Source organism: Meles meles, chromosome 9 (assembly GCF_922984935.1).
Source record: "Meles meles chromosome 9, mMelMel3.1 paternal haplotype, whole genome shotgun sequence".
NCBI lineage: Eukaryota > Metazoa > Chordata > Mammalia > Carnivora > Mustelidae > Meles > Meles meles.
In genome coordinates, this window is record NC_060074.1 from 26,626,356 (window position 1) to 26,650,269 (window position 23,914).

The 23,914-nt window shown below is 47.3% G+C and overlaps 1 protein-coding gene across 3 annotated transcripts in view; it reads right to left on the reverse strand.

The window, feature by feature from the left end:
* MREG (melanoregulin) overlaps positions 1-13,202 on the reverse strand; it is a 59,944-nt gene extending 46,742 nt beyond the window's left edge. For all 3 annotated transcript variants that reach the window (XR_006820327.1, XM_046019558.1, XM_046019556.1), the window contains exon 1: positions 12,792-13,202. Coding sequence is in view for 2 of the 3 variants with exons in the window: in XM_046019558.1 (XP_045875514.1) it covers positions 12,792-12,886 (95 nt within the window). In the remaining variant the exon portion in view is untranslated. The remainder of the gene's footprint in view (positions 1-12,791) is intronic.
* Positions 13,203-23,914: the final 10,712 nt, after the last annotated feature.

A 23,914-nucleotide genomic window follows, 5' to 3' on the forward strand; every position in this document is an offset into this window, starting at 1 on the left:
ATGGAAGGGCCACTGGAGAGAGCCGGTGAGTCCCAAGGAAGACAGACGGTGATGCCGAGAGGAACTCCAAAGGGCAGGAAGACACTGGAAAGGCGTCCATGATGTGAGAAGTGCTGCCTCTGATGGCTTTCTGCCTAAGCAGATTTTACAGTCATTGATAAAGCCCCGCTGCCTTACACAGAGCTTTGCCTGGGGGTTCCCATGTCCCATCCCTCCTGCGACATGGCTGTCTGAGGTCAGAAGGGTAGGTAACATTATCCCCGTTTGCAGACGCAGACCAGACTTTGGCATCGCTTGACCGTCTGTGCCGGACTGACCGCCAGCTGACAGTCCTCCCAGCATGAGGTCCCCAGTGGGGTGGCTCTAAGCAGCCACATGTCACAGGCTGGAAATCTAAACACGGTGACAGGGACACACCCACAAATGGAGTGGCTCAGATAACCAGTGCACATGTGCAGTGTTCCCCTCTAAACCTCTAAATTCCCCCAGGGCGGCTCCTCCGGGCACGGAGACTCCAGAGGCTCACGGCGGCTGCCGCCCTGGCTCCCGATGCCACAGGACATTTCCCTCCAGGGCCGTGAGACCCTTTCCTGAAACCGCTCTTCAGCTTGTCCCCGAATTTGTTCCACTTGTGTAAGTCTGGACTCTGCAACAGGCTGGAAAGTTCCTCCAGGCAGGGATTGTACTCTGCACTTCTTAACATCCCACATGGCCTGGCAGGAGCGGGCACAGAGGAGGTGTTTGCAGAGTATGCGACGAATGTCTGTCACAAAGTGAGCTGTTAAAGGAAATGTCAGCCACAACTCCCCATTGCCACCTTTTTAAGACTCCCCCCTAAGCAGGAGGTTGAGAAATTCGCCAGTACCCACCTGCGTTATCGGCGATCAACCACATGTGACCATGAGTAATCCAGCCCACTTTCTGCTCGCGATCCCCATTTCAGCCCACTTTCTGCTCGCGATCCACAATGCAGCCCACTTTCTGCTCGCAATCCACAATGCCTTTGCATGTTTTGAGAAGATTTCAACAGGTGCCTCCCTGGCTAGTCCCCTTCCTCTCAAAGCCCATCTCTCTCTCTCTCTCTCTCTCCCTCTTTATCTGTCTTTCACCCCAACACACACACACAAACACACACATGTACACACACAGGAACATGCATAACTCCAGCCAGTGTGAAACACAGTCTCTCCTGCTTCGTCTGCAAACCCAAACACAGCTCCACAGGGAGGACAGCACTGGGCCTGTTCAGAGGAGCTCATGCTCCAGACATGTGGGGCCTCCCCAGTGCTCTCCACATCTTACACTGTCCTAATTAGAAGCCGAGTTGCCCTGGCATCCCTTGAGCTTCGGACTGCCTCGTCCCTGACACCCAGGGGGATGGCATAAAACAGGCAAGAGAATCGAGCTCTTCGGCCCCTGGGCGGCCAATGACTCTGGCCCGTGCTGTTTGCTGGGGCTCCTGCCCTCCTCCTGAGAGTGGAATGTGACCCTAACCCTAACCTGGTCAGCCACACTCTGGTCCAGATGAAAGTGAAGGAGGGTTCTTTCAGAGCCCGCCCGACTCACTGATCCCAGATTCTCTGCTCTGGCATGCGAGACCCTAATTGTTTCTTCTGCACCTCCCACCCCATCCAGGCATCCGTCTGCTTTATTTCAAAACTGTAAACCCTTAAGGTGGAGAGACCAGGAAAAAAAAAAAGAGAGAGAGAAAGAAATGCGTAAAGCAAATGATGGGAGAAGCAGCTTGGGAACCTCTGTGAAGGACTCTGAGGCTTGTGTAAAGAGAATTCAGTGCAAAGTCCCTGAGGTCTGAACCCAAGAAGCTCAGGGAAGACAGAAAGCAGGGAAAGAGGGGGTGCTGAGTCAGGAACTTTGACCTCCCCATCCCCATAGAATGATTTCGAAAAGGTTCTGAAGAAAGTGAGAACAGCTGTTTTGCCCCTGGCCACCATCTGCTGATAATAAATATTTTATTAACCTCAAGCATTTGAGAAGTGGCTCTGAAGTCACATTAGAAACTGAAGTAGTGGGGGCACCTGGGTGGCTGAGTGGATTAAGCCTCTGCCTTCAGCTCAGGTCATGATCTCAGGGTCCTGGGATCGAGTCCCGCATCGGGCTCTCTGCTCAGCGGGGAGCCTGCTTCCTCCTCTCTCTCTGCCTGCCTCTCTGCCTACTTGTGATCTCTCTCTGTCAAATAAATAAAATCTTTAAAAAAAAAACAAAACTGAAGCAGTTTTCACTCCCAACAGGTAGGACAGTTCCACCCCTAGTCCCTCCTGGGGACTCAGTCACTCCTCTTCTCTTTCAAACCATCTGCAGCTCCCAGGACTCAAGATCTGGGAACACCAGGCTCCCTGCCTGAGGCCCGCTGGTGCAAAGTGCTGGCGGCTGCTAAGGCTGCTTACCCAGAGTTTCCAGAGCTTCCCGTGAGTCCTCCCTACCAACAAGACTTTGGAAGGCCTGGAAGCTACTGTGCGCACTGCTGACACCCGCAGCTGCAGTGAGAGGCTCCACAGGTCTCCTCACAAACAGGCCCTGTGGCAGAGGTTGCTGGTGTAAGGCTGAAGCCCTAAAGAGAGTGAAAAGATAAAAATCTCCAATAGGGATGCTGGGTGGGGGGGAACCATTGGTTGAGAGACTGACTCTTGGTTTCCGGTCATAATCTCAGGGTCTTGAGAGCAAGCCCCTTGTTGGGTTCTGCACTCAGCGGGGAGTCTGCTTGAGAGTCTCTCCCTCTGCCCTGCCCTCCCCTGCTCTCTCTCTGATAAATTTTTTTTAAATCTCCAGTAAACAGCAGAAAGTTCTCAAAAAACAGACCCCGAAGGCTGTTTGGTGCCACCCCTTGACTAAGGACTTCTCACTTGATTCCCCACCGAGAACTGGTCTTCCTGCTGAGCCCTGGCTTACAGACTTTCCTTTCCTCTTGCTAAGGAAGCCTCCCAGTGACAGAGCAGGTAGAGCCTAGATCCTCTCCCTCTCCTTCTTTTCCCCCTCCGTCCTTCCACTATGCTGTTTTTCCCTTTCTCTCTCTCTCTGCCCCTCCCTTCCTACCTTCCCTCCCTCCCTTTTTCCTTCCTCCCCTCCCACCAGACACCCTAGCTCTTCCTCACACCTGGCTCATCCGGTCTAAACACGGTTCCGTAGATGCCAGAGTTTTCCTCAGCATTTCGCCATGGAGGTCCATGACTTCCTTCAATGCCGGAGGCACCACTTGCCTCGGTGTGAAGGAAGAAAAGCCCCAACCGGGCGCCCCTTTTCTGGCCCTGCTGCCCGCTCTGCCCCCGCCCTCCCTGCCTTCTGTCTGCTCTGACCAATCTACTTAAAATGGCAAGCGTGCTCTCCTGCCCGTGCTCTCCTTTTCTTTTCCTACACATGTTTATCTTCCAATTTACTTATTATGTTTGCTGCTTCCTCCCCCACTAGAATAAAAGGAGGAGAGGATCTCTACCTACTCGGCCCATGATGATGTATCAAAGTGCTCAGAACAGCTCCTGGCAGGCAGGAGATGCTCAACAAATATTTTCTGAGTGATGAATTGTTGTTTCCCAAGTTCCCAGGGCTGTGAATGGCCGAAATGAGGCTGGAAATCCCGGTCTCCAGACTCACAAACTCTCAACATTTGTTAGCTATTTAAGTTCACGAAGGTGGGGCTCATCGTCTCTCCAGAGGAAGCAGACAATAAGTACACACATTTATGTCAGGTGATGCTCCGGGCCTAGAAGGAATACCAGGTGAATGAAGGGACAGAGGGAGGGGTGGGGGCCTGTTTTAAAAAGGGTTGTCAGGGAAGCTTTTCTGATAAAATGACTTCGAGCAGAGACCTGGATAGAGTGAGGGAGTTACCCACACAGGTAAGTGGAGGAAGAACATTCTAAGCAGGTGGACAGGAAGTGCAAAGGCCCGGAGGCAGGAGCATGCTTGGTGTATCTGAGGACCCAAGAGGAGGCCCGTATGGCTGAAGGAAGAACAATTTCACCTGATGTGCTGACTTCAAAATCAGAGCCTGGTGTGACAGCCCTGAAGTGGAAACCACCCAGAAGTCCCCCAACAGTAGGATGGGTGAGCAAAATGGGTGCCCTACAGAGCACCAAGAACCACAAGTTAAGCGACACACAGCAACCTGGATGGATCTTGCACAGTTTGATGTCATTGAGTCAGCTGAAAAGCAGGCAAAACATGCTGTTCCAGGTGCACACATAGATGGTAAAGCTTTGAAGAAAAGCCAGGAAATGACTATCACAAAAATCTAGATAGAACCTGGGGTGGGGGATACAGGGATAGCCATAGTTATCTCCGGGTTATAAGAATATTCACTTTAGAGTTGTTGTTTATACTATACCTATTTTCATATGTTTTTAGTTTCTTTTTTTAATTTTTTTTTTTTAGATTTCTTTGACAGAGAGACGTCAACAGTTGGCAAAGAGAGAGAGAGAGAGAGGAGGAAGCAGACTCCCTGCCGAGCAGAGAACCCGATGCGGGACTCGATCCCAGGACCCTGAGATCATGACCTGAGCTGAAGGCAGAGGCTTAAGCCACTGAGCCACCCAAGCGCCCATGTTTTAAATTTCTGATATCCCATATATAGACGTGGATTTTTTTTAAGTTAAGGAAAAAAATAATAAGTGAGGGAATTCAGTAAACTCTTAGGAGGGCATTTTAGATACACACTGCGTCGCCAAAATTATTCCCTAAAAAGGGCCCCAAAAGAACAGACTGCACAGTACATAAAAGGCACCAAACAAATATGTACCATAGACTAAAAAAGACTTCAATCGCTAACAAAATAAATTAATTTTACCCACCACTGAAGCAGAATTTATTCTTTAAACAAAGGTGAAGAGATAAGATCCACTTCAAGATCTCTAGAGAATAAAAGTTCCAGGAAACCTAGATCACAGGCTGCGGAAGAGAAAGAAACTTCTCAGGAACTTCCAGTGCCGCGAAGACCTACTCATTCATTCTCGAAAGGGGAAGAGGGACAGCGGAGGTTGCCTGGAAAGAAAACCTTTAAAAGTCATCCCTCTGTGAGCCCTGAGTGGCTGACTTCTTGCTAAAGCATTCACCTCCTCCCCATTGGACCGGAGGCCCCGCTCTGGGAACTGTGCCCTTGACCCCTGCCTCTCTCCCCTCTGGCTTTCAAGAAGGTTAAGCATCCAGGCTTTGCCATAGGTTCTTCGAGCTGGGAGCTGATTTCCTGCAGTAGGAATCCTGTGTGCCTCTGCAGGCGTTTCCTATGAATCATGGTCGGGCTCAGGGCTTTATACCTGCAGATTCTACAGGAAGTTGTGTCCCAGCTGTGTCAGCTCGGGGAGCCCGGCAGCACACGATGGGGAAAGTCAGGCCATCTGGGCCGGCCAGAGAGAGTTCACTGACGCAAACTCTTCAGCCAATGTTTCTTTAAGCCCTTCCAAGGGTAGAAGACAATTTATTCAGCTCGGAGGTCATGTGAGTCCACACTGTGGAATGAAACATCCGCACATGTAAAGGATTATTGTTCCTCTCGAGCGGGTGCTGATTGCCTCCCGAGTGTCTTTAACCCCCCACCCTTCTTTCCCACGGCACCTGCTTTCCCACGGGCAGCCCGAACACAGGAACATGGGCGCCGGCCTCTCGACCCCAGGTTCTAACGAAGCTGCAAACACTATTTCTAGCACACACCACGTTAGCAGCTAGTTGCACATCTCCCTGCGTACGAGGCAGTCCCCGCTCTTTCTACGGTGACGAAATACAATAGGATTTGAATCCCAGCTCAGCCAAGCACACCTCTGAGCAAGTCACTGAAGCTCTTCTGCCTCAGTTTCTTCAACCATCAAGTGGGGATTGCAGACGGCTCCCCTTCACCATTCCCATGTTCGCACACTTACACACTTATTAAAATCTGTCTCTCATCCCAGAACGATGCTGGTGCTGCTTTTGCAGCGTTCAAGGGGCATGTCCCCAGCTCAGCTCCAGCTTCCAGAAGTGTGAATGAACATACTTCTGTTTATTGAAGCTACCAGATTCAGGTGCTTTGCTGTGCCAGCCCTAGGAAACTAACGATACACACCCCATATGTTTCTTTCCATTAGTTACATAAAACCTTGAGCCCAAAAGTTATTCACTATTTCACAGACAAATGATCAACACCTAGCTATTCCAGAACAATCCAAAACAATCCATTGGTCCTCAGTGCACATTGGTTCCTTGCAGTTTTGATCACTATTTACTTTAGGAATACAGGCAGGGCAGGGAAGGATGGCAAGCAGAATGTCAAACCTCCCAAGATGATTGACAAGGTGAGTCTTAGACGACTCTGTCCTAAAATCGGAGTGAAGGGAAGAAAACAAAGACTGATAAAACCTCTGGCTTTCTTCAGCCCTAAAACCTGGTGTGAAGGTCAGGTCTTACGTCCTTTCTCCAGACCTGTTCTCAAGCTTCCCGACAATAGAGATGACCTCACCTCTCTGCTGGGGAAACAGCCGTGGGCAGTTAGGGGTTGGACAAGTGCTTGTGCTTCATATGCCCTGGGCCTTCAGGTTCCTTCCCTGTACCACAGACAGTCTCACTGGCCCTGGAGTCCAAGTCAAACAATTTCAGTGGACACAAGCCCACAGGAGGAGGAGAATTTGCATCAAGCCTGGAACAGCCCTGCAGGATCACAGTCAAAGTCTGATCTCCCAGGGCGCCTGCGTGGCTCAGTTGGTTGAGTCCGACTCTTGATTTCAGGTCAGGTCATGGGTCATGAGACAGAGCCCTGCACTGAGGTCCAAGCACAGCAAGGAGTCTGCTTGAGGCATCTTTCCCTGCCTCCCCCTCTGCCTCTCACCTGCTTGCATACCCTCTCTCTCTTAGAAACAAATAAATTTTTTTTAAGTGTGATCTCACATACAAATGGCTATCAGACACATAAAAAAAATGTTCATTATCGGGGCGCCTGGGTGGCTCAGTGGGTTAAAGCCTCTGCCTTCGGCTCAGGTCATGATCCTAGGGTCCTGGGATCGAGCCCCGCATCGGGCTCTCTGCTCCGCGGGGAGCCTGCTTCCTCCTCTCTCTCTCTCTGCCTGCCTCTCTGCCTACTTGTGATCTCTGTCTGTCAAATAACTAAATGAAATCTTTAAAAAAAAAAAAAAGTTCATTATCATTAGCCATCAGGGAGATTCAAATCAAAACCACATTGAGATACGACCTTAGAATAGCCAAAATCAACAAGGCAGTAAACAACAAGTGTTGGAGAGGATGTGGAGAAAGGGGAATCCTCTTACACTGCTGGTGGGAATGCAAGTTGGTGCAGCCGCTTTGAAAAACAGCATGGAGAGTCCTTAAGAAAGGAAAAATAGAGCTACCTTATGGCCCTGCAGTTGCACTACTGGTATTTACCCCAAAGATACAGATGAAGTGGAAAGAAGGGCCATCTGTACCCAATGTTCATAGCAGCAATGGCCACAGTTGCCAAACTGTGGAAAGAACCAAGATGCCCTTCCACAGACGAATGGATAAAGATATGGTCCATTTATACAATGGAATATTATGCCTCCATCAGAAAGGATGAATACCCAACTTTTGTATCAACATGGACGGGACTAGAAGAGATTATGATGAGTGAAATAAGTCAAGCAGAGTCAATTATATGGTTTCACTTACTTCTGGAGCATAAGGAATAACATGGAGGACATTGGAAGGAAAGGAAAAGTGAGTGGGGGAATTTGGAGGGGGAGACAAACCATGAGAGACTGTGGTCTCTGAGAAACAAACAGAGGGTTTTGGAGGGATGGGGGGTTGGGTGAGCCTAGTGGGTGGGTATTAAGGAGGGCATGTATTGCACGGAGTACTGGGTGTGGTGCATAAAAAATGAATATTAGAACACTGAAAAAAGATAAAATTACAAATAAAACGTCTGATCTCCCCATTTTGCAAAAGAAGAAACTAGAATTTGAGGAAGGGAGGAGAGGCCCAACCCCACCCCCACAAATCCCATAGTTAGTTCATAGCTGAAACTAGGACTCGGGTCTCCTAACTCCCCCTGGGCTCAGTTCACAGGGCCAGGTTGCTTCTACTTCTAGGTAAAAAGAACTTTACCCACAAACGACATGGAAGAAGGGAAGGAGAAAGGGGCCAAAACAGACAGGAGCGAAGGCTACTGATATCCACCAGTTTCTCGTGCATAAATATTCTAAGTTACTTTTGGAAAACATTTGGTAGTTTTCTGAATTTTTTACAATGCAAGGCATGGATTTGGAAGTCTGACAGACACGGATTCAAATTCTGGCTCTCCGACTTACCCACTGTGATGCTGAATTCATTTAAACTCTCTAAGCCTTGGGTTCCTCTTTTATCAAATGGAGGTAAATAACACCCATTTCCTTCAGTGCTGGGGACGACTAACAACAGAAGGTATGCAAGGAAACCTCACTCGTGCAATAAGCTACACCCAGGATGCACCATTTCTAGAAAGTTAAGAAAGAAGCTAGATGCAGTCAGGAGAGATATGTGGGGGCTTCAATTCCATCGCTGCTTTCTTAAGGTAGATGCTGGGTGCATGCGTGTGCTGACTCTATTAGTCTTCGCAGCATTTTGTCTTAAATACATTTTTTAGAAAATTTACACATTGAAATTAACAAGTGAACAGCATGATCATCATTACCAATCCAAAAGGAGCTATTCCGTTCTTACTCCACGTTGAGCACTGTGCTGGGCACAGCCAGGAGAAGTCAGGGGAGCTGGATTTAGTGCCTCTAATCTAGACCAGAACCTCCAATCAAGCTGGGGTTGCAGCCCCCCTCTTAGAAGAGTCATAACCACAAGAGACCTGAGGGGTAAACAGAAAGTAAAGAGATTCCATAACTGCTTGGGGAAACTTTTTAAGGCTCCATCACAGAGGAGACAGCTAAAATGGGCCTGGGGAACAGAGCAAAGCTTAAGAAGTCGGAAAAGAAAGAAGATGTATAACTAACAAATATGGCATTAGAAACCCCACCGGGGGGAGGCCAGCATGACCGGACCGATCACAGGCAGAAACTGGAGAATCAGACAAGCCAGGGAAAGAGGAAGTGTAAAAGCAAGCACAGACAGTCAGCACAGAGGTATGGCTCACACACTGAGGAAAGAACATCAGATTTCTATCTCTTGTGACTTGCAAGAGAGCAATTTTCATGTCATCAGGCAGAGGCCAAAAACCAGATTTCAGCGGCACCTGGGTGGGTCGGTCGGTTGAGCCTTCGACTCTTGATTTCAGTTCCTGTTGTGATCTCGGGGTCCTGGGTTCAAGCCCCGAATCTGGCTCCCTGTTCATCAGGACTTCCAAGTCCATCCATGCCTTGCATTGTAAGGAGCCACTAAGCTCCTTGGGATTCTGTCTTTCTCTCTCCCTCTGCCCCTCTCCCACCCGAAAATAAAGAAATACTTTAAAAATTTTTTAAAAGAAAGAGAGAAACCAGATTTCATGGTGAATGGGTGATAAGGAAGGAAGTGGGTGGGGGGGGGGAGCAATTGACAACTCTTTCAAGACCTTTGTGCCCGACACAGAAGAAAGCAAAGGCTGGTAATTGAAGGGCTTGGCAGTCTCAGGATGAATTTTCAGGCATTTCTAGAAAAAGGAGAAATTCTTTTTCTAGAAACAGGGGAAACTAAGAACTAGAACACAGAGAAACACAGACACAAACCAGACAAGGCACAGGCATTTCCCTTCAGGTATAAAGTTCCAGAAAAGCCAAAAAAAGAACGAGGTCAAAACGTAAAAGGCAAGATCAGATTGGCAAAGGAGATGAGACCGAGTTGCTTTTCTTGAACTCGCGAGAATCCCTGGTGCATTTTGGAAGAGGCCTGCAGGTGACCATGTAGACAAATGACACTTGTCATTCCCCAACCACACCTCTTCCCAGCACTGCTCCCTTGTGGCCTGAAACAAAACTTGAAAACCATTACCTCACCATAAAGGATTTAGTTAGGGGGAGAGCATATAGACAAAACCTTTTTTTTTTAAATACAAAAAAAAGACATAAAGAAGTTCTCCATAAAATAAAAATTAAGACCATCTGGCCCCATGATTTCACCACATCAAGGTTTCAAACCAACCACTTTGGGAAACAGTCTGGCAGTTTGTTAAAAAGTTAAATGGAGGATTCCCGTATGACTCAGCATCCCACTTCTGGGGATATACCCAAGGTCACTGAAAACATACATCCACACAGAAGCTACTACGCAGACGATCACAGCCCCAAAGTGGAAACAACCCACATGCCCATCCGTTGGTGAACAGGTAAATAACACGGAAAGAAGCCAAACGTAAGAAGGGGATTCAGCCTTAAAAAGGAATGAAGTGCTACTAAACGCTACAATGCAGATGAAACTCAGAAACACCATTTTGAGTGAAAGAAGCCAGGTGCCAAGACCACAGAGCCTAACACTCCATTTATAAGCAACTTGCAGAAGAGGCAAATCTAGGGAGACAGACAGCAGATCTGTGGGTGCAGGGATGGGGTGGGCCAAGGAAGGGGGAGTGGCAAGGTATTGCTAAGGGGTGTGGCGTTTGATTGGGGCAGGATGGAAATGTTCTCTCTCAGATAGGGGAGAGGATTGCACAACTTTCTGAATATATGAAAAACCATGGAACTTCCCACTTTAAAAATAAATAAAAAAACAAAAAAGATTTCAAACTAGTCCTCATGATGACTTGAGTAATGAAGAAGATACAGTTACCCATACACACACCTATCACTGATCCATACTTCCATGAACAAGCCCAAGCCGCTCTTCTCAAATGGAGTTGCACTGAGATGATTCCAGGATTGACACTGAGCCACAAAAGACCAGTCCACTCATATCCGCATGCTCAGAAGAATAACAATGATAATTAACAATAAGTAGAATTTATTGGTTGAGCGATGGCTCAGACACTCTGCTAAACACTTTACATGGATTGGCTCATTTCATTTCTCACTGCAACCCTTTGAGGTACATATTGCTGTCCTCCCCATTTTACAGATGAGGAAATTAAGGCGGAAATAAGTTTCATAATTCATGCCCAGTCACCCAGTTGGGATTTTCACCCCAGGCAATCTGACTCACGAACACTAGGCTATTCTGGCCCCAAGTGACTCCGTCTTCTTAAAATTACTTGCAAAATTCTCTGCCTTCCCATGCAAACCAGGGCAGGTGAAGATTTTTAAATAACCAAAACTATTTGTTATTTTTAAATAACCAAAACTATTAACTCGAATAGCAATCTAGGATGGAAAACTGGAAAGACCCAAGACACTGAGAATCAGTACTCTATTCTCGTTACAGTGAATACTGACAAGTTGCACATACAAGCAAGCATGAAATTACAGATTGTTACTTACTTCTTCGTAGACTCAGGGTGGTTGACTAGCTGTCTCCCTGTCCACATTATCCTAATAGTCTAGGTTTCTTGTTGGAACCATCAGCAAGAGCGCACCAAAGTTTGTGCATCGTGTGTACAGTTGTTTCTGTATATAAAGCAGACATGACAGATCTATGTACGTACATGTGCGCTCACTAAGCAGTGAGGGGCAGATGGTAAATTCTAAATCCTAAGTCATGGGAGTGAGAGATGAATGAGCTCAGAGTCATCAAAGAGAACGGCTGTGGGGGTCGGGGGGAGCTTGAGAACCAGCATTTAGCTGGTTGGGGGGAAGGCAGGAAGGAAGGATAAAGGTCATTCCTTGAGGGAAGCTTGGGGGAAATAAGAAGGTTGAATTGTCCCTAGAACAGCAAGGATGCCTGTCTGATTAAATCAAGGCGTGCACAGTATTTAATATACTGGAAAATAAGAGTGGACAGGCAGTAAGGGGTTACGTAAGACCTCATAAGTCAAGGGAAATGTCTGGACTTGACGGAGTTAAGAAAACGTAAATCATGCTTTTGCAAACTTAGGAAAGCTTTATCATGTTAGATGCAGGTTTCATAAGAAACTACCCCCTAGGCGTGACCTAATAGAACCCTCATTTCAGCACAGCCAAGGTACAAAATAAATTGCTTAAAATGACAGCCCAGAACAAAACTGTGTTGCATGGTCCCTTCCACAGAGCCACTAAGTGCACTCACTGCCAACCTGCCTTTCATTCCCTCACACTTCCTAACCAAACCTGTAGTGAGTCAACATCCTAGTGAACAGGCTGTCTCTACAGAAAATAAGCATTTTTTTTTTTTTTTTAGATTTTATTTATTTGACAGAGAGAGATCACAAGTAGATAGAGAGGCAGGCAGAGAGAGAGAGAGAGGGAAGCAGGCTCCCTGCTGAGCAGAGAGGCCAACGCGGGACTCGATCCCAGGACCCTGAGATCATGACCTGAGCCGAAGGCAGCGGCTTAACCCACTGAGCCACCCAGGCGCCCCAGCATTTTTTTTTCTTAACGTGAAAAATATTACCTGGGCTCAGTCACTTATAATTGCCTTTCTTTGGTAATAAAACTGAAGGCACCGTATCCAACTTTTCTCCTGGACGAACTAGAAACTCACGGTCGCCTTTTTCACTGAAATAGGCCTATTAAACACACGGTCTCCGCAGATCCTCCTGACGGGACCCCGACACCAACTTCTCTCCCGCGCTTCCCTTGGCGCTTCCCGCGGCGTCCATCTGGGTCTCCCGCGCCTCCGGGGGTTTGCGCTCCCGGACAAAAATCCTACCCAAGGGACAGGATCTCCAGGCGGAGGCCGAGGGGCTGAGTGGGCGCCTCAGTGCGACCTTGAAACGAGCCCCTCTCCCCGGCTCGAACGGGTACACGGGTACCCGGCTCCGCGCCGCCTGCCGCGGTCACGGAAGCCCAGATCGTGGCCCCGGGGCGCGCACCCACCTGACCAGGGGCTCCTTCTCCGGCGCGGCGGGCTCCTCCAGGCACCTGCACGGGCAGCAGCAGCACACGGTCCTCAGCCAGTCCCGCGGCCCCATGGGGAGCCAGGTGCCCCGTGGCACAGCCACACTGGTACACGGTCGGGGCGGCGAGCGAGCGCGGCTGGGGCGCAGCCACCCGGCCGGCGTCCAGGTGCGGGGACAGTGGCGGCCCGGGCGTCGTGGGCCGGTCCGTGCGCATCACGCCGCGGCCGGGGACGCGGGCGAGGCCGGGACGCCTGCGGGGCCCGGGGTCTGCGAGGCCGCGCGCTTTCCTCCACTTGGGTTTTGTTTGGGGCGCCTGTTTGGCTGGGGCTTCCCCCTCCCTTTCTTTTAATTCCCCGGGTGCCAGTTGGGACGCATGCGTCCCCCAGACGCTCCGCTGCTGCCCTCTCCGGAGGAAGCGGGGACTCCAGGCAGCCGGCTCCTCCGACGGGCGCCCCGGGCTGGGGGAAGGAGGGGGCTTGCCCTCGAGTCACAGGGCACGAGGCTGGGCTGACTCTATTCATACGCTTTATTGGCTTCGCTCCCCGGAGAAATAAAAGGTCCTCCTTCCTACTCCCGTGTCTTCAAAGCAGAGTGGAGGGCACGTTTTTTACCAGGTCAGACCCACACAGAGTAAAAGCTAGCAGAAGAGCGTGGATTGAGACGTTAGCGAAGTGGTTTGTTTGCTTTTGTTTTGTTTTGAAGTAATCCCCACACCCAACATCAGGCTCCAGCTCGAACCCAGATCAGGAGCCCCATGCTCCATGCACTGAGCCAGCCAGACGCCCGCAGAAGAGGGTTTTTTTGAGTACTGCATTCACCGTAATTTTTCCAGTGGTTTTCAAGCTCACCAGCCCCTAAAACACAGCACAGGCAACCCCTATCATTAGTTTCTTGCAATTTTCCAGAGCTCTTCCTGTGCTTATTTATATGCGTATGTATGCTTGTACGAACTTGTAAGTATGTGTACTTCCGTCCCCGTCCTTTTTTTATTTTTGACCCAAACGGTAGCATATCTCGCACATTTGCGCCCTGGCTTGTTCCACTCAGTAGATCGTGGAGACCTACAGCAATACGTGTATATCTTCCTCTGTCATTTTAAAGGTTATTATAGGGTCATACCGATTCCCATGTTATTCAAGCACACCCCTATCTACTGACATTTCCGTTCATTCTGGTCTTTTTTCACTAAAATAATGTGCCAGTGAGCATCCTTGAACTACGTGTTTGGACATGTGTATCTATTGAGTAAATGCGTGGCAGCTAAATGCTGGGTCTTGGTAAGGCCTTTTTAAAAAATTTTAATAGATCTTGCCAGATTGCTCTCCAAGGAGGCAATTCCAATTTCATTCTGACAGGCAACGTGCGAAAGTATCTATTTCCCTATACTCCTGCCAATCAAGTCACCATCTAATTTTTCATCTTTGCCAATCTAATTTATTCAACAAATACTTAATCAGCATCTGTTGTGTGCCAGACTTGTACTAGGTGCTGGGGAAACTGCAGTGAACAAAAGAAACAAAAATCCCTATTCTCTTGGAGCAAACATTCTAGGAGGAGAGTTAGACAAAACAAGTGTTTTCTTTAGTGTGTTAGAAGAAACTGCATGGGGGCTCCTAGAGGGCTCGGTCGTTAAGCATCTGCCTTAGGCTCAGGTTCCTGGGTTCCCAGGTTCCTGGGATCAAGGCCCACATAGGGCTCCTTGCTCAGTGGGAAGCCTGCTTCTCCCTCTCCTACTCCCCTGCTTGTGTTCCCTCTCTCTCGCTGTGTCTCTCTCTGTCAAATAAATAAATATAATATCATTTTTTTTTAAAAGAAGGTAATGCATGCTATGGGGATAAATAAGGCAGGGAAGGAGACAAGAAATGCTAGGGAGGGGTGTGTGTACGTTTGTGGGTGTGTGTGCGTACGTGCTGGGGAGAAGGATGGCGCCTGCAGTTTTAAATGGGGTGGTCTCAGAAAGCCTCCTAATATGGTGACATTTAAGCCAAGACTTGAAGGAGGTGAGCAAGCCAGCTATGATATCACAGGGAAGAGCATTTCAGGGAGGGTGGGGCTGGCCTAAATCCCTGAGGAGAGAGAGAAACTATAGGATGCAGGAGAAAGAGAATTCTAGGGGCCCTGGAGACGTGTAGGCCAGGAGGAAGCGTAATAGGAAATGATGGAATATGGGATTTTGTAGGATTTTGCTTCAGCTTAATCTCCTAGTTGGAGGTGTTTGGGTGGAGGGAGTGATGCGGCCTACCTAGAGGACAGTGGGATCCATTAGCTGCCACCTTGAGAAGAAACTCGGTGCCAAGGCCTGTTCAGGGAGATGCACATGGAAGCCATTCTAACGATCCAGGTGACAGACCAGGGAGGTCTCGGTACAGGTGGGATGGACTCTGGATGGAATCTGAAGGTAGAGCCACCGAGATTTGCTAAAGGATTGGAAATAGAGTGTGAAAAAAGAAAGGAGTGACTCTAAGGTTTCCGGCTGACAAGCTGCAAAAGTTGACTGGCCATTGACTGAGACAGAGAAGAACACAGTGCGGACAGGTGTGCAGGAGTGAGGAAGAGCTAGAATTGACTTTCAGAAGCGTCAATTCTCATGGGCAGTGTGTTAATTTTTTTTAATGTGTTGCTACCCATAAGTGTGTCCTGTCCTGGCTACATGATGAAGCTGAAGGGACTTAGCAAATGCATGTTCATTGACAGGCTGGCTACAGAAGGCTAAGAAGAGTACCAGGAGGTTTCCTTTGACCTTGACTAAGTTGGGGAGACTGGATAAGGACCCATGATGTGAAGTCCACATTACAGAGTAGCTGTTGTTGCCAGGCAGCATGGGGCTGTGGTACCAAGCCCAACACCATGTCATTTATCACCTGCGACTATGACAGCATGGAGGCCGAATGTTGTTCTTGACGGCAAACTTCCTACTGGCTGGAAAAGCCCTTTGGGAGAATGCACTAGGTTTTAAAATTGGATTTTGAATGTGGGTCAGTCCACTTAGGTTCAAATAGAGAGTGGGTAGAGAAGGCTGCCAAATGTGAACTCAGCCAGCAAGAAGATGCTGTCTAGGTTCTAGCAACTACTATTAACGACTGGAGTGGGATTTATTGAGTAGAAAATTAGAGAAGGCTTTCAGCTCTTGGAAAATACAGGTGCCCTGCCCCTTTACTACAAGTCACTTAATTTTTCTGAACCTCAATTTTCTAATCTTTGACATGGATATTGAATCTGGCCCTCCCTAACCAGACGCTGTTGTGAGATTTGAATAAGATAGTTTGAAAACCATGAAGTTCCTTAGAAATGTCAAAGGTCAACACTATTAATCAAATCCAGTAGAGGCCTTTTGGCCAAATGTCTCCTCCAGTATTACTGAGCTGCCCGTGACAATATTTGTACCTCTCCTGTGTGGGGGCATCATTTATGTGGTCTGTTTCAGACAAGATATTTCTAGAAAGCCATGGAACAACATCTGCTTAACAAACAAGATCAGGAAGTCTTAACGGCCTCATTTACTAAGAATTGTATATACTGTTTACTTGCTTTAACAATTACTAATCTCTTTCTTCTAAAATTAATTTTGAGACTTAAAACTTATAAATGAAACGTTCCTCTAGAGAAGTTGAAATATTACAGCTCAAGTTCCTTCTGGCCACAACCCACAGTCTGTTCACCTTCTGCCCTCTCCGGGGTAACCTTGTCATCAGTACGGTACCAAACTTTTTCCAGACACACAAGCACCTGGGTGACCCTGTGATGTAAATTTACATCACGTGTGTGCTGTTATTTTGGGCAGTGTTTTGTTTTAATATAAAAAGGGCACGTCAATCTGCCAGCTTCTTCCACCTAGTCGTCTGTCTTGGATGTCTAACCTTATTAGCACATATAATACTACCTCATTCACAATTTAACTGGAGTGAGTATTCTATTAATCAATTTGCTAAGGATTATTTTGTCTATGTTTTTGCAGTGCTCACCGTCCAGGAACTTAAAAACTCTCCTGATTTCCCTGTTTCTTTCGGTAAATAGGACCTTGGGGAAGAACAATGTTACTAACCCCTCCAGCTACAGCGTCCAGGTGGCTGAGACCACGTTTTGGTGACCTGTTTCCTGTTTCAGACCTCATTCACAGAAGGGCAATGAGCTTTCCTTTTTTTTTAGAGTGATGCTAGATTGTTCCTACCGCCTGAGTTGACGCCAGCACCACCCACCACAGATGGCAACATCCGACATCACCAAGAGCCCCTGGGCACCTGGTGTCGGGGGAGTAGGCAATCTCCTGGGGCCCAGGGTGACTCACAGGCCCATCAGCTGCTTGTTTTCAAGGCAGAACGCCTGGCCCGTGTTGTGAGCTTTCTCCATGGCAGGAAGAACTCTAGTGCCTGCTTTGAAAACAACTAGTCTCCTTTAAGAATTTATTGATGACTCCTGTGAGTTACAGGTAGAGGCATACGCAGGGCAGGACAGATCAGAAAATCACATTCGTAGGCTCCAACAGCATATCGTGATTGCATCCCACAGGAAAGCGAGGCTTGCAACGACATAGTTCAAGCTGATGTCACGCATAGAGTCATTCAACAAATACTTATTGCACCAGGTCTTGGGGATACAATGGTGAATGAGAATGTGGGCTTCATCCATGAAAACGAGGACTTTGGTTTGTACTTGCAATATTCCAGCCCCTTGAGCCGTGCCGATCCAGGGTAGGGACTCTGGAAGGGAAGGACTCTAGAAGGGAATTCTGTATCATAGCATCAAGAAGAGAGCAGCCACATGGTAGGCCCATAACAAATGTGTTAAAGAAATGTGTGAAAATAGAAAAGGGGATGTTGAGTGAGTCTAGAGTTTGCGTGAAGTTATCTTTAATTTCTGAGGAGCCCATTTATGAGCCACCCATATCCAGTAGAGAACTAAGGGACGCTGTCTTCCTTATAGAAAACAACCACCTTCTGAGACAAGCCAGTATTCCAAGCAGACCTCAGCCTCATTACTCAAAGTCACTGAAAATGGACAGCTAACATGCCTCCTGTCTGTGGAGAAGTCTCATCAGGGACTGAAATGGCTGGCTGTCACCAAGATAAAAGTCAGCCAAGCGTCCCTATTGGGTCTCTTGTTTCCATCTCTGCAATATGCCTCGCGTCTCCTGTGTTTTTTTTTAATATTTTATTTATTCATTTGACAGAGAAAGACCACAAGTAGGCAGAGCAACAGACAGAGAGAGAGAGGGAAGCAGGCTCCCTGCTGAGCAGAGAGCCCGATATGGGGCTCGACCCCAGGACCCTGAGATCATGACCTGAAACGAAGGCAGAGGCTTAACCCACTGAGCCATCCAGGCACCCCACGTCTGCTGTTTTTCTTTGACGAAGACCCCCCTCCGATCTATGGTTTGGGTCTGATGATCAATCTACTCCCCTCCCAACCTTCAGACCTTAACCTCCAATGAGGGATGGGCATGTGTCCAAGATGGGCCAATTAGACAAGCTTCCTGAAATTCACATCTTAAGGACAATGGGCCAAAGACAGAAAATGGCTGGAGTGGAGATGTGAATTATTTTCAAACAGCATCCTGAAGAAGTCCAACAGCAATTGCTGTTTAGATGCCTGGAGTTTGTCTGTTCCTGGACTTTCCAAAATCCCGTTGTTCAACCTGTTGAGTTTTCCCATCATTCTGAAGCTTACTCTATCACTTTTCAAGTCAATATTCTTTTTTCTTTTTCTTTTTGCTTCAGGTCAACGAGGGTCAGAATCTGTTGCTTTCAGCGCTAACTCTATACAGTCCTACCGACGAGGGTTGAGAAACGAAAAAGGAATGATTGTGCTCAGAGAAGAATTAGGAAAGACCAGCTCTCTTTTAGGCCATACACAACAGGCCAAAGTTTGATTAAGTCAGGTGAGATTTTTGTCTGTTTCTTTGCTTGATTTCTCCTTCCCGAAGAGAAACAGATAAAGATCTGCCACCCAAGAATCCTTCAGTCGTATCACTCTGTGGTTCTCTATAAAGCAAATGACTTTCCATATTGTCACACTATTTTTATTTGTTACAGTCTGCTGATCAATTTCACTTCCTTCCCTGCCCCCAGAATGCAGACTCAGAGAAAACCTTACTAATCACTCTTCGCTCCTTCAGCTTCAAGCAACGAACATCTTGGCTCTCCTCTCAAAATTTAGTAGAGACTCTTGCAAACAACTTCGTACTTAGGACCCAGTGCTACCCACACTCTTTAATGGCAGCCGCTGGTGCTCTAGTTCACACGCGCTTGTGTGTGTCCAAGGAGTTCTGCCATCCCGAACGGATAGAAAGGACCCCACAAAAAAAAGAGCCAGTCTGAGGGTCTGTCAAGGTCAATGCCCAGCAACTCAGACTACAGGGGCTTTCTGCAGGAGGGATTTCAGAATCCCACCCCACCCCCTAACAATTCAGAAAGGTAATTGATGAGTTCAGCGACGTCTACTCCCAGACCAAAAAGGAAGAGAGAAATTATTGCACTGGTTATAAGTTTCTGAGTTCCCAGGATCCAAAACACCTGCATTAGAATCCCTGGGGAGGCTTACGGAAACACCAGATGCCTAGGCCCTACCGGAGACCTTCGGAATCGTAAGCTCTGGGCTGGGGCCCCGGGCTCTGCTATTCTGCCAGGCTCCCCAGCAGGGATGGTCCTCAGTGGAGGCTGAGGAGGTATTAATGGCACGGCAGTTAAGGGACACTCACTGTTGGGGCAGACCCTGCCCTTGTACAAACAGGCCAAGAGTGAGCCGCCCCGCACTTTCCGGACCCTTCTCCCAGCCCTACTTCCCGAGCTTGGGAATTCTGAGGCACACGGTTACGGACTGAACTGTGTCCCCTCCAACATTCACATGTTGAAGTCCTAATCTCTCGTACCTCAGAACGTGACCGTACTCAAAGGCAGAACCTTTAAAGGGGCCACTGAGGTTCAGTGAGGTCGTCAATCCGACCTGACGGGCCTCCTTATAAGAAGAGGAGATTGGGATGCAGAGACGGAGGGAAGGCCGGGAGAAGACAAAGACAGAAGACCACCATCTACAAGCCAAGGGGAGGCCTCAGAATGAAATCAGCCCTGCTGACACCTTGACCTCACAGCTTCCAGAACGGTGAGAAAGCACATCTCTGCTGCTTCACCCACCGAGTGTATGGCGACCGTTAGGGCAGCTCCAGCAAACTGACACACAGAGGACACCGGAGAACCATTGCCAAGTTGCCAGCCCGGGCTCTGGCCTCACAGCGCCCTCATGTGGCTGCAGTCAGGACGAGGTGAAATACTACCCTGCAGGTTTACAGAAAATAGGAAGCACTCTGTGAACTTCAGCTACAATTATTGTTCTTAAAAAATATACATACTTTTGGATGCCTGAGTGGTTCAGTGGGTTAAGTATCTGCCTTTTGCTCAGGTCATGATCCTGGGGTCCTGGGACCAAGTCTGGCATCTGGCTCCCTCCTCAGCGGGGAAGTCGCTCCTTCCCCTTCCCTTGAGCCTCTCTCCTGCTCATGCGCACTCGCTATCTCCAGCACGCGTGTGCGCGCGCTCTCTCTCTCTCTGTGTCAAATAAATAAATAAAGTCATATGTATGGTTTTATATATATATAAAATATGCATATATAAAAATCATACATATGATTTTATATGTATACATATATATACATATAATATATATAATTTATATATACTATATATAACATATACATATAATATATACATATATAAAAATATATATACATATAATATGTATATATTATATATATATATATATATATATATATATATATATAGGGCACCTAGGTGGCTCAGTCCGTTAAACATCTGCCTTCAACTCAGGTCATGATCCCAGGGTCCTGGGATGGAGTCCCATGTCAGGTTCCCTGCTCAGCGGGGCATCCGCTTCTCCCTCTCCCTCTGCTGCTCCCCCTGCTGGTGTTCTTTTGCTCCCTCACGCTCTCTCTCCCTCTCCTTCTCTCAAATAAATTAAATAAAGAAATAAAATCTTTGGAAATAAATAAAAATAAATAAATACATAAATATGTATTTTTAAATACATAATTCAATCAGATTCTACTCCATCCACTTACACAGCCAACTGTGACCACCTAAAATTATTCAGTTTAACAAATACTCATTGAATGCCTACTTTATAAGCCTGGCACTGTGCTAAGCCTCTTGCAGAATACAAAGATGAAAAATAAGCAGCACTCGTCCCCAGAACATTACTCAGAGCACGTCTACCCCGAACAAAAACTGCAGAATTATGACGCTGATCTTCTGCATTGCCCTGTGCCCCAAGGTGCTCAAACTTTTGGTTCCTCACATTTTTCATGTTGAACTATCTTTTTTTTTTTAATTTTTTTTTTAAGATTTTATTTATTTATTTGACAGAGAGAGAGATCACAAGTAGGCAGAGAGGCAGGCAGAGAGAGAGGAAGAAGCAGGCTCCCCGCAGAGCAGAGAGCCCGATGCGGGGCTCGATCCCAGGACCCTGAGATCATGACCTGAGCCGAAGGCAGAGGCTTTAACCCACTGAGCCACCCAGGCGCCCCCATGTTGAACTATCTTAACCAGACTCACTGAGCTAACCGTACTGTTCCCACAATGTTCCCATTCTAACTTTATTCCTCTAACTCTACTTGCTCCTAATCTGATCAAACTCCACACAGCAAACATGTATGAAGCACTGGCTACACGTAAGGCGACACGCAGATACAAAACAGGAGAAGCCATTCATCCTAACTGCTATATTGGAGAATACATGAGCACCGTCCTTGACTGTGAAAGGCCCCCAAAAGTTTGCTCCAACTTTAAGCCCAGATCCTATCAATCTGAGTGTTCATAAATAACCAATTTATCACAGTGGGTTTTTAGTTTTCCATTCAATTATATTACTTCTTTCTCCGTAGCACTCACAGAGATACAGAAACAGGCCAGAATCCCGCAACTTTTTCTTGCAAGGTGTATGCAAGCAGAAGTACAGGCTAAACCTCCCCATGAAGATTTCACGTCTCCCCTCCTCTAGTGCTCCATGCTGCCACCTGGTGGCTATCCCTCGTAAGGAATCGTAGTTTCTTGGAAGATGGACTAAGGATCTGAAATGGGTTCCAAAACTCGCTTTCTCTACACCACCGAATCAGACTTAGATCTTAAAGGACCTTCTCAATATTCAAATACGAGGCTTCAACGGTCTCTAACCAAACTCTAAACCTGCTAAGGCACTGTTGGGCAGAACGGGGCAGGAGCAATACATCCCCTTTTCTTATCAGCATGTGCCACACATGATTGATTTTTTTTGGTTGTTTGTTTCATTCGATCAGATTATTGTTACTTGATTTATTAGATTGATTTACTATCTTATATAGAGGAAGTAATTTAAATAAGTGGCTGAAACGGAAGTATTTTTGTTTTCCAATTTTATTATTTATTTTGCTTTTTATCTGCTTGGAATAAAAAGTACTTCCAAATCTATCGTGGAAACAACTTGACATAAATCAAAGGGTGGGAGCAAAATTCCCCAGAAAAAGAACAGTCCTTGGTGGAATGTGTTTGTGGGCCACTTTCACTGTGTAAGAATTCCCTCCGATGAATGGCCTAGAACTATCTTGTTCTGCATACAATTGGGGGAAAGCAGGAGTTGGTGTGAGGAATAAGGACTGGAGAGAAACCAGAAGGAAGATGAAGCAGGAAGGAGGGAGGACGGTACCAGAAGAGCACCTGTCCTGAGCTGTGCGTGAAGGAAGGTGGCAGTGAATCCTTCCAGAATAGGACAGCACCGCACGCCAGGACTCAGAAGAGAAAGAGTGAGACTCTTGAACCGATGGATGCTTAATTTCTACTTGACCAAAGCTGAGGTCCCTTTGACTATGTTACAAGTGCCCTTTTCAAAGGCTTTGTGAAGTTGGCCAGCTTAGGTCTGTAAGCTCCACTCCCCCTCACAAGGGTCTTTTCTCCATTAGCTCTGTCTGGGCTGTTTTCAGTACAGAGAGGCCTTTGTCACCCAGGTAGGGATTGGACAGGAGCCACCTTCCTTATCCCTCGCGTCTTCCCCATGTGCCCCATAAGAAGGCGAGGTCTCCTGGTTTTTGTCCATAGGCATAGAATTCTGTTCACCAGAATTCTGTTCACCAGCAATCCCATCCATATTAAATTTATTAAAAATAAAAGCTACAGGGGGGTGAACTTCCAAAACATTATGGTAAGTGAAAAACAGCCGGACAGGAAAGGTCACATTCTGTATGATTCATTTATGTGGCAAATCCAAAAGAAGTAAATCCAAAAAGACAGCTCATCTGGTTGCCAGGGCTGGGAGGACAGGAAATGGGGAGCGACCGATTATTGGATATGGAGCTTCCTTTTGGGAATGTTTTTGAACTGGACCGAGGTGCTGGATGCACAACACTGGGAATGTACTCAATGCCACTGAATTATCTAAAAATTGTTCATCTTCTGGTATGCCAAGTTTGCCTGAATTTTAAAAAATGGGATAAAAAGACCTCTTCCCTGGATGCAGTCCATTATGTTAAAAGTAACCCTCTATCGTAGAATCCTTCACTTTTAAGTACCTGGATGTTATTAAAATATTGTTACTCTGGGGCACCTACGGGGCTCAGTCGTTAGGTAGGGGTCCTGGGATCCCAGGGTCCTTGGATCGAGGCCCACATTGGGCTCCATGCTTGGTGGAAACCCTGCCTCTCCCTTTCAGCCTCCCCCACCTTGTGTTCCCTCTCTCTTTGTGTCTCTGTTAAATAAATAAATAAAATCTTTTAAAAACAACTTGTTACTCCAGGGTGCCTCGGTGGCTTTGTCGGTTAAATGTCTGACTCTTGCTTTCAGCTCAGGTCATGATCTCAGGGTCCACACTTAGGAGTCTGCTTATGATTCTCTCACTCCCTCTCCCTTTGCCCCATCCTCCCTTAAAAAATATATATAGTTACTCTGTCCTCAGGGTAGTGTCATATTATATTAGGTGAGTCAGGTAAAAACTATTTGTTTTTAAAATCAACCTTCCTTGGGCGCCTGGGTGGCTCAGTGGGTTAAGCCTCTGCGTTCGGCTCAGGTCATGATCTCAGGGTCCTGGGATCGAGCCACACATCAGGCTCTCTGCTCAGCAGGGAGC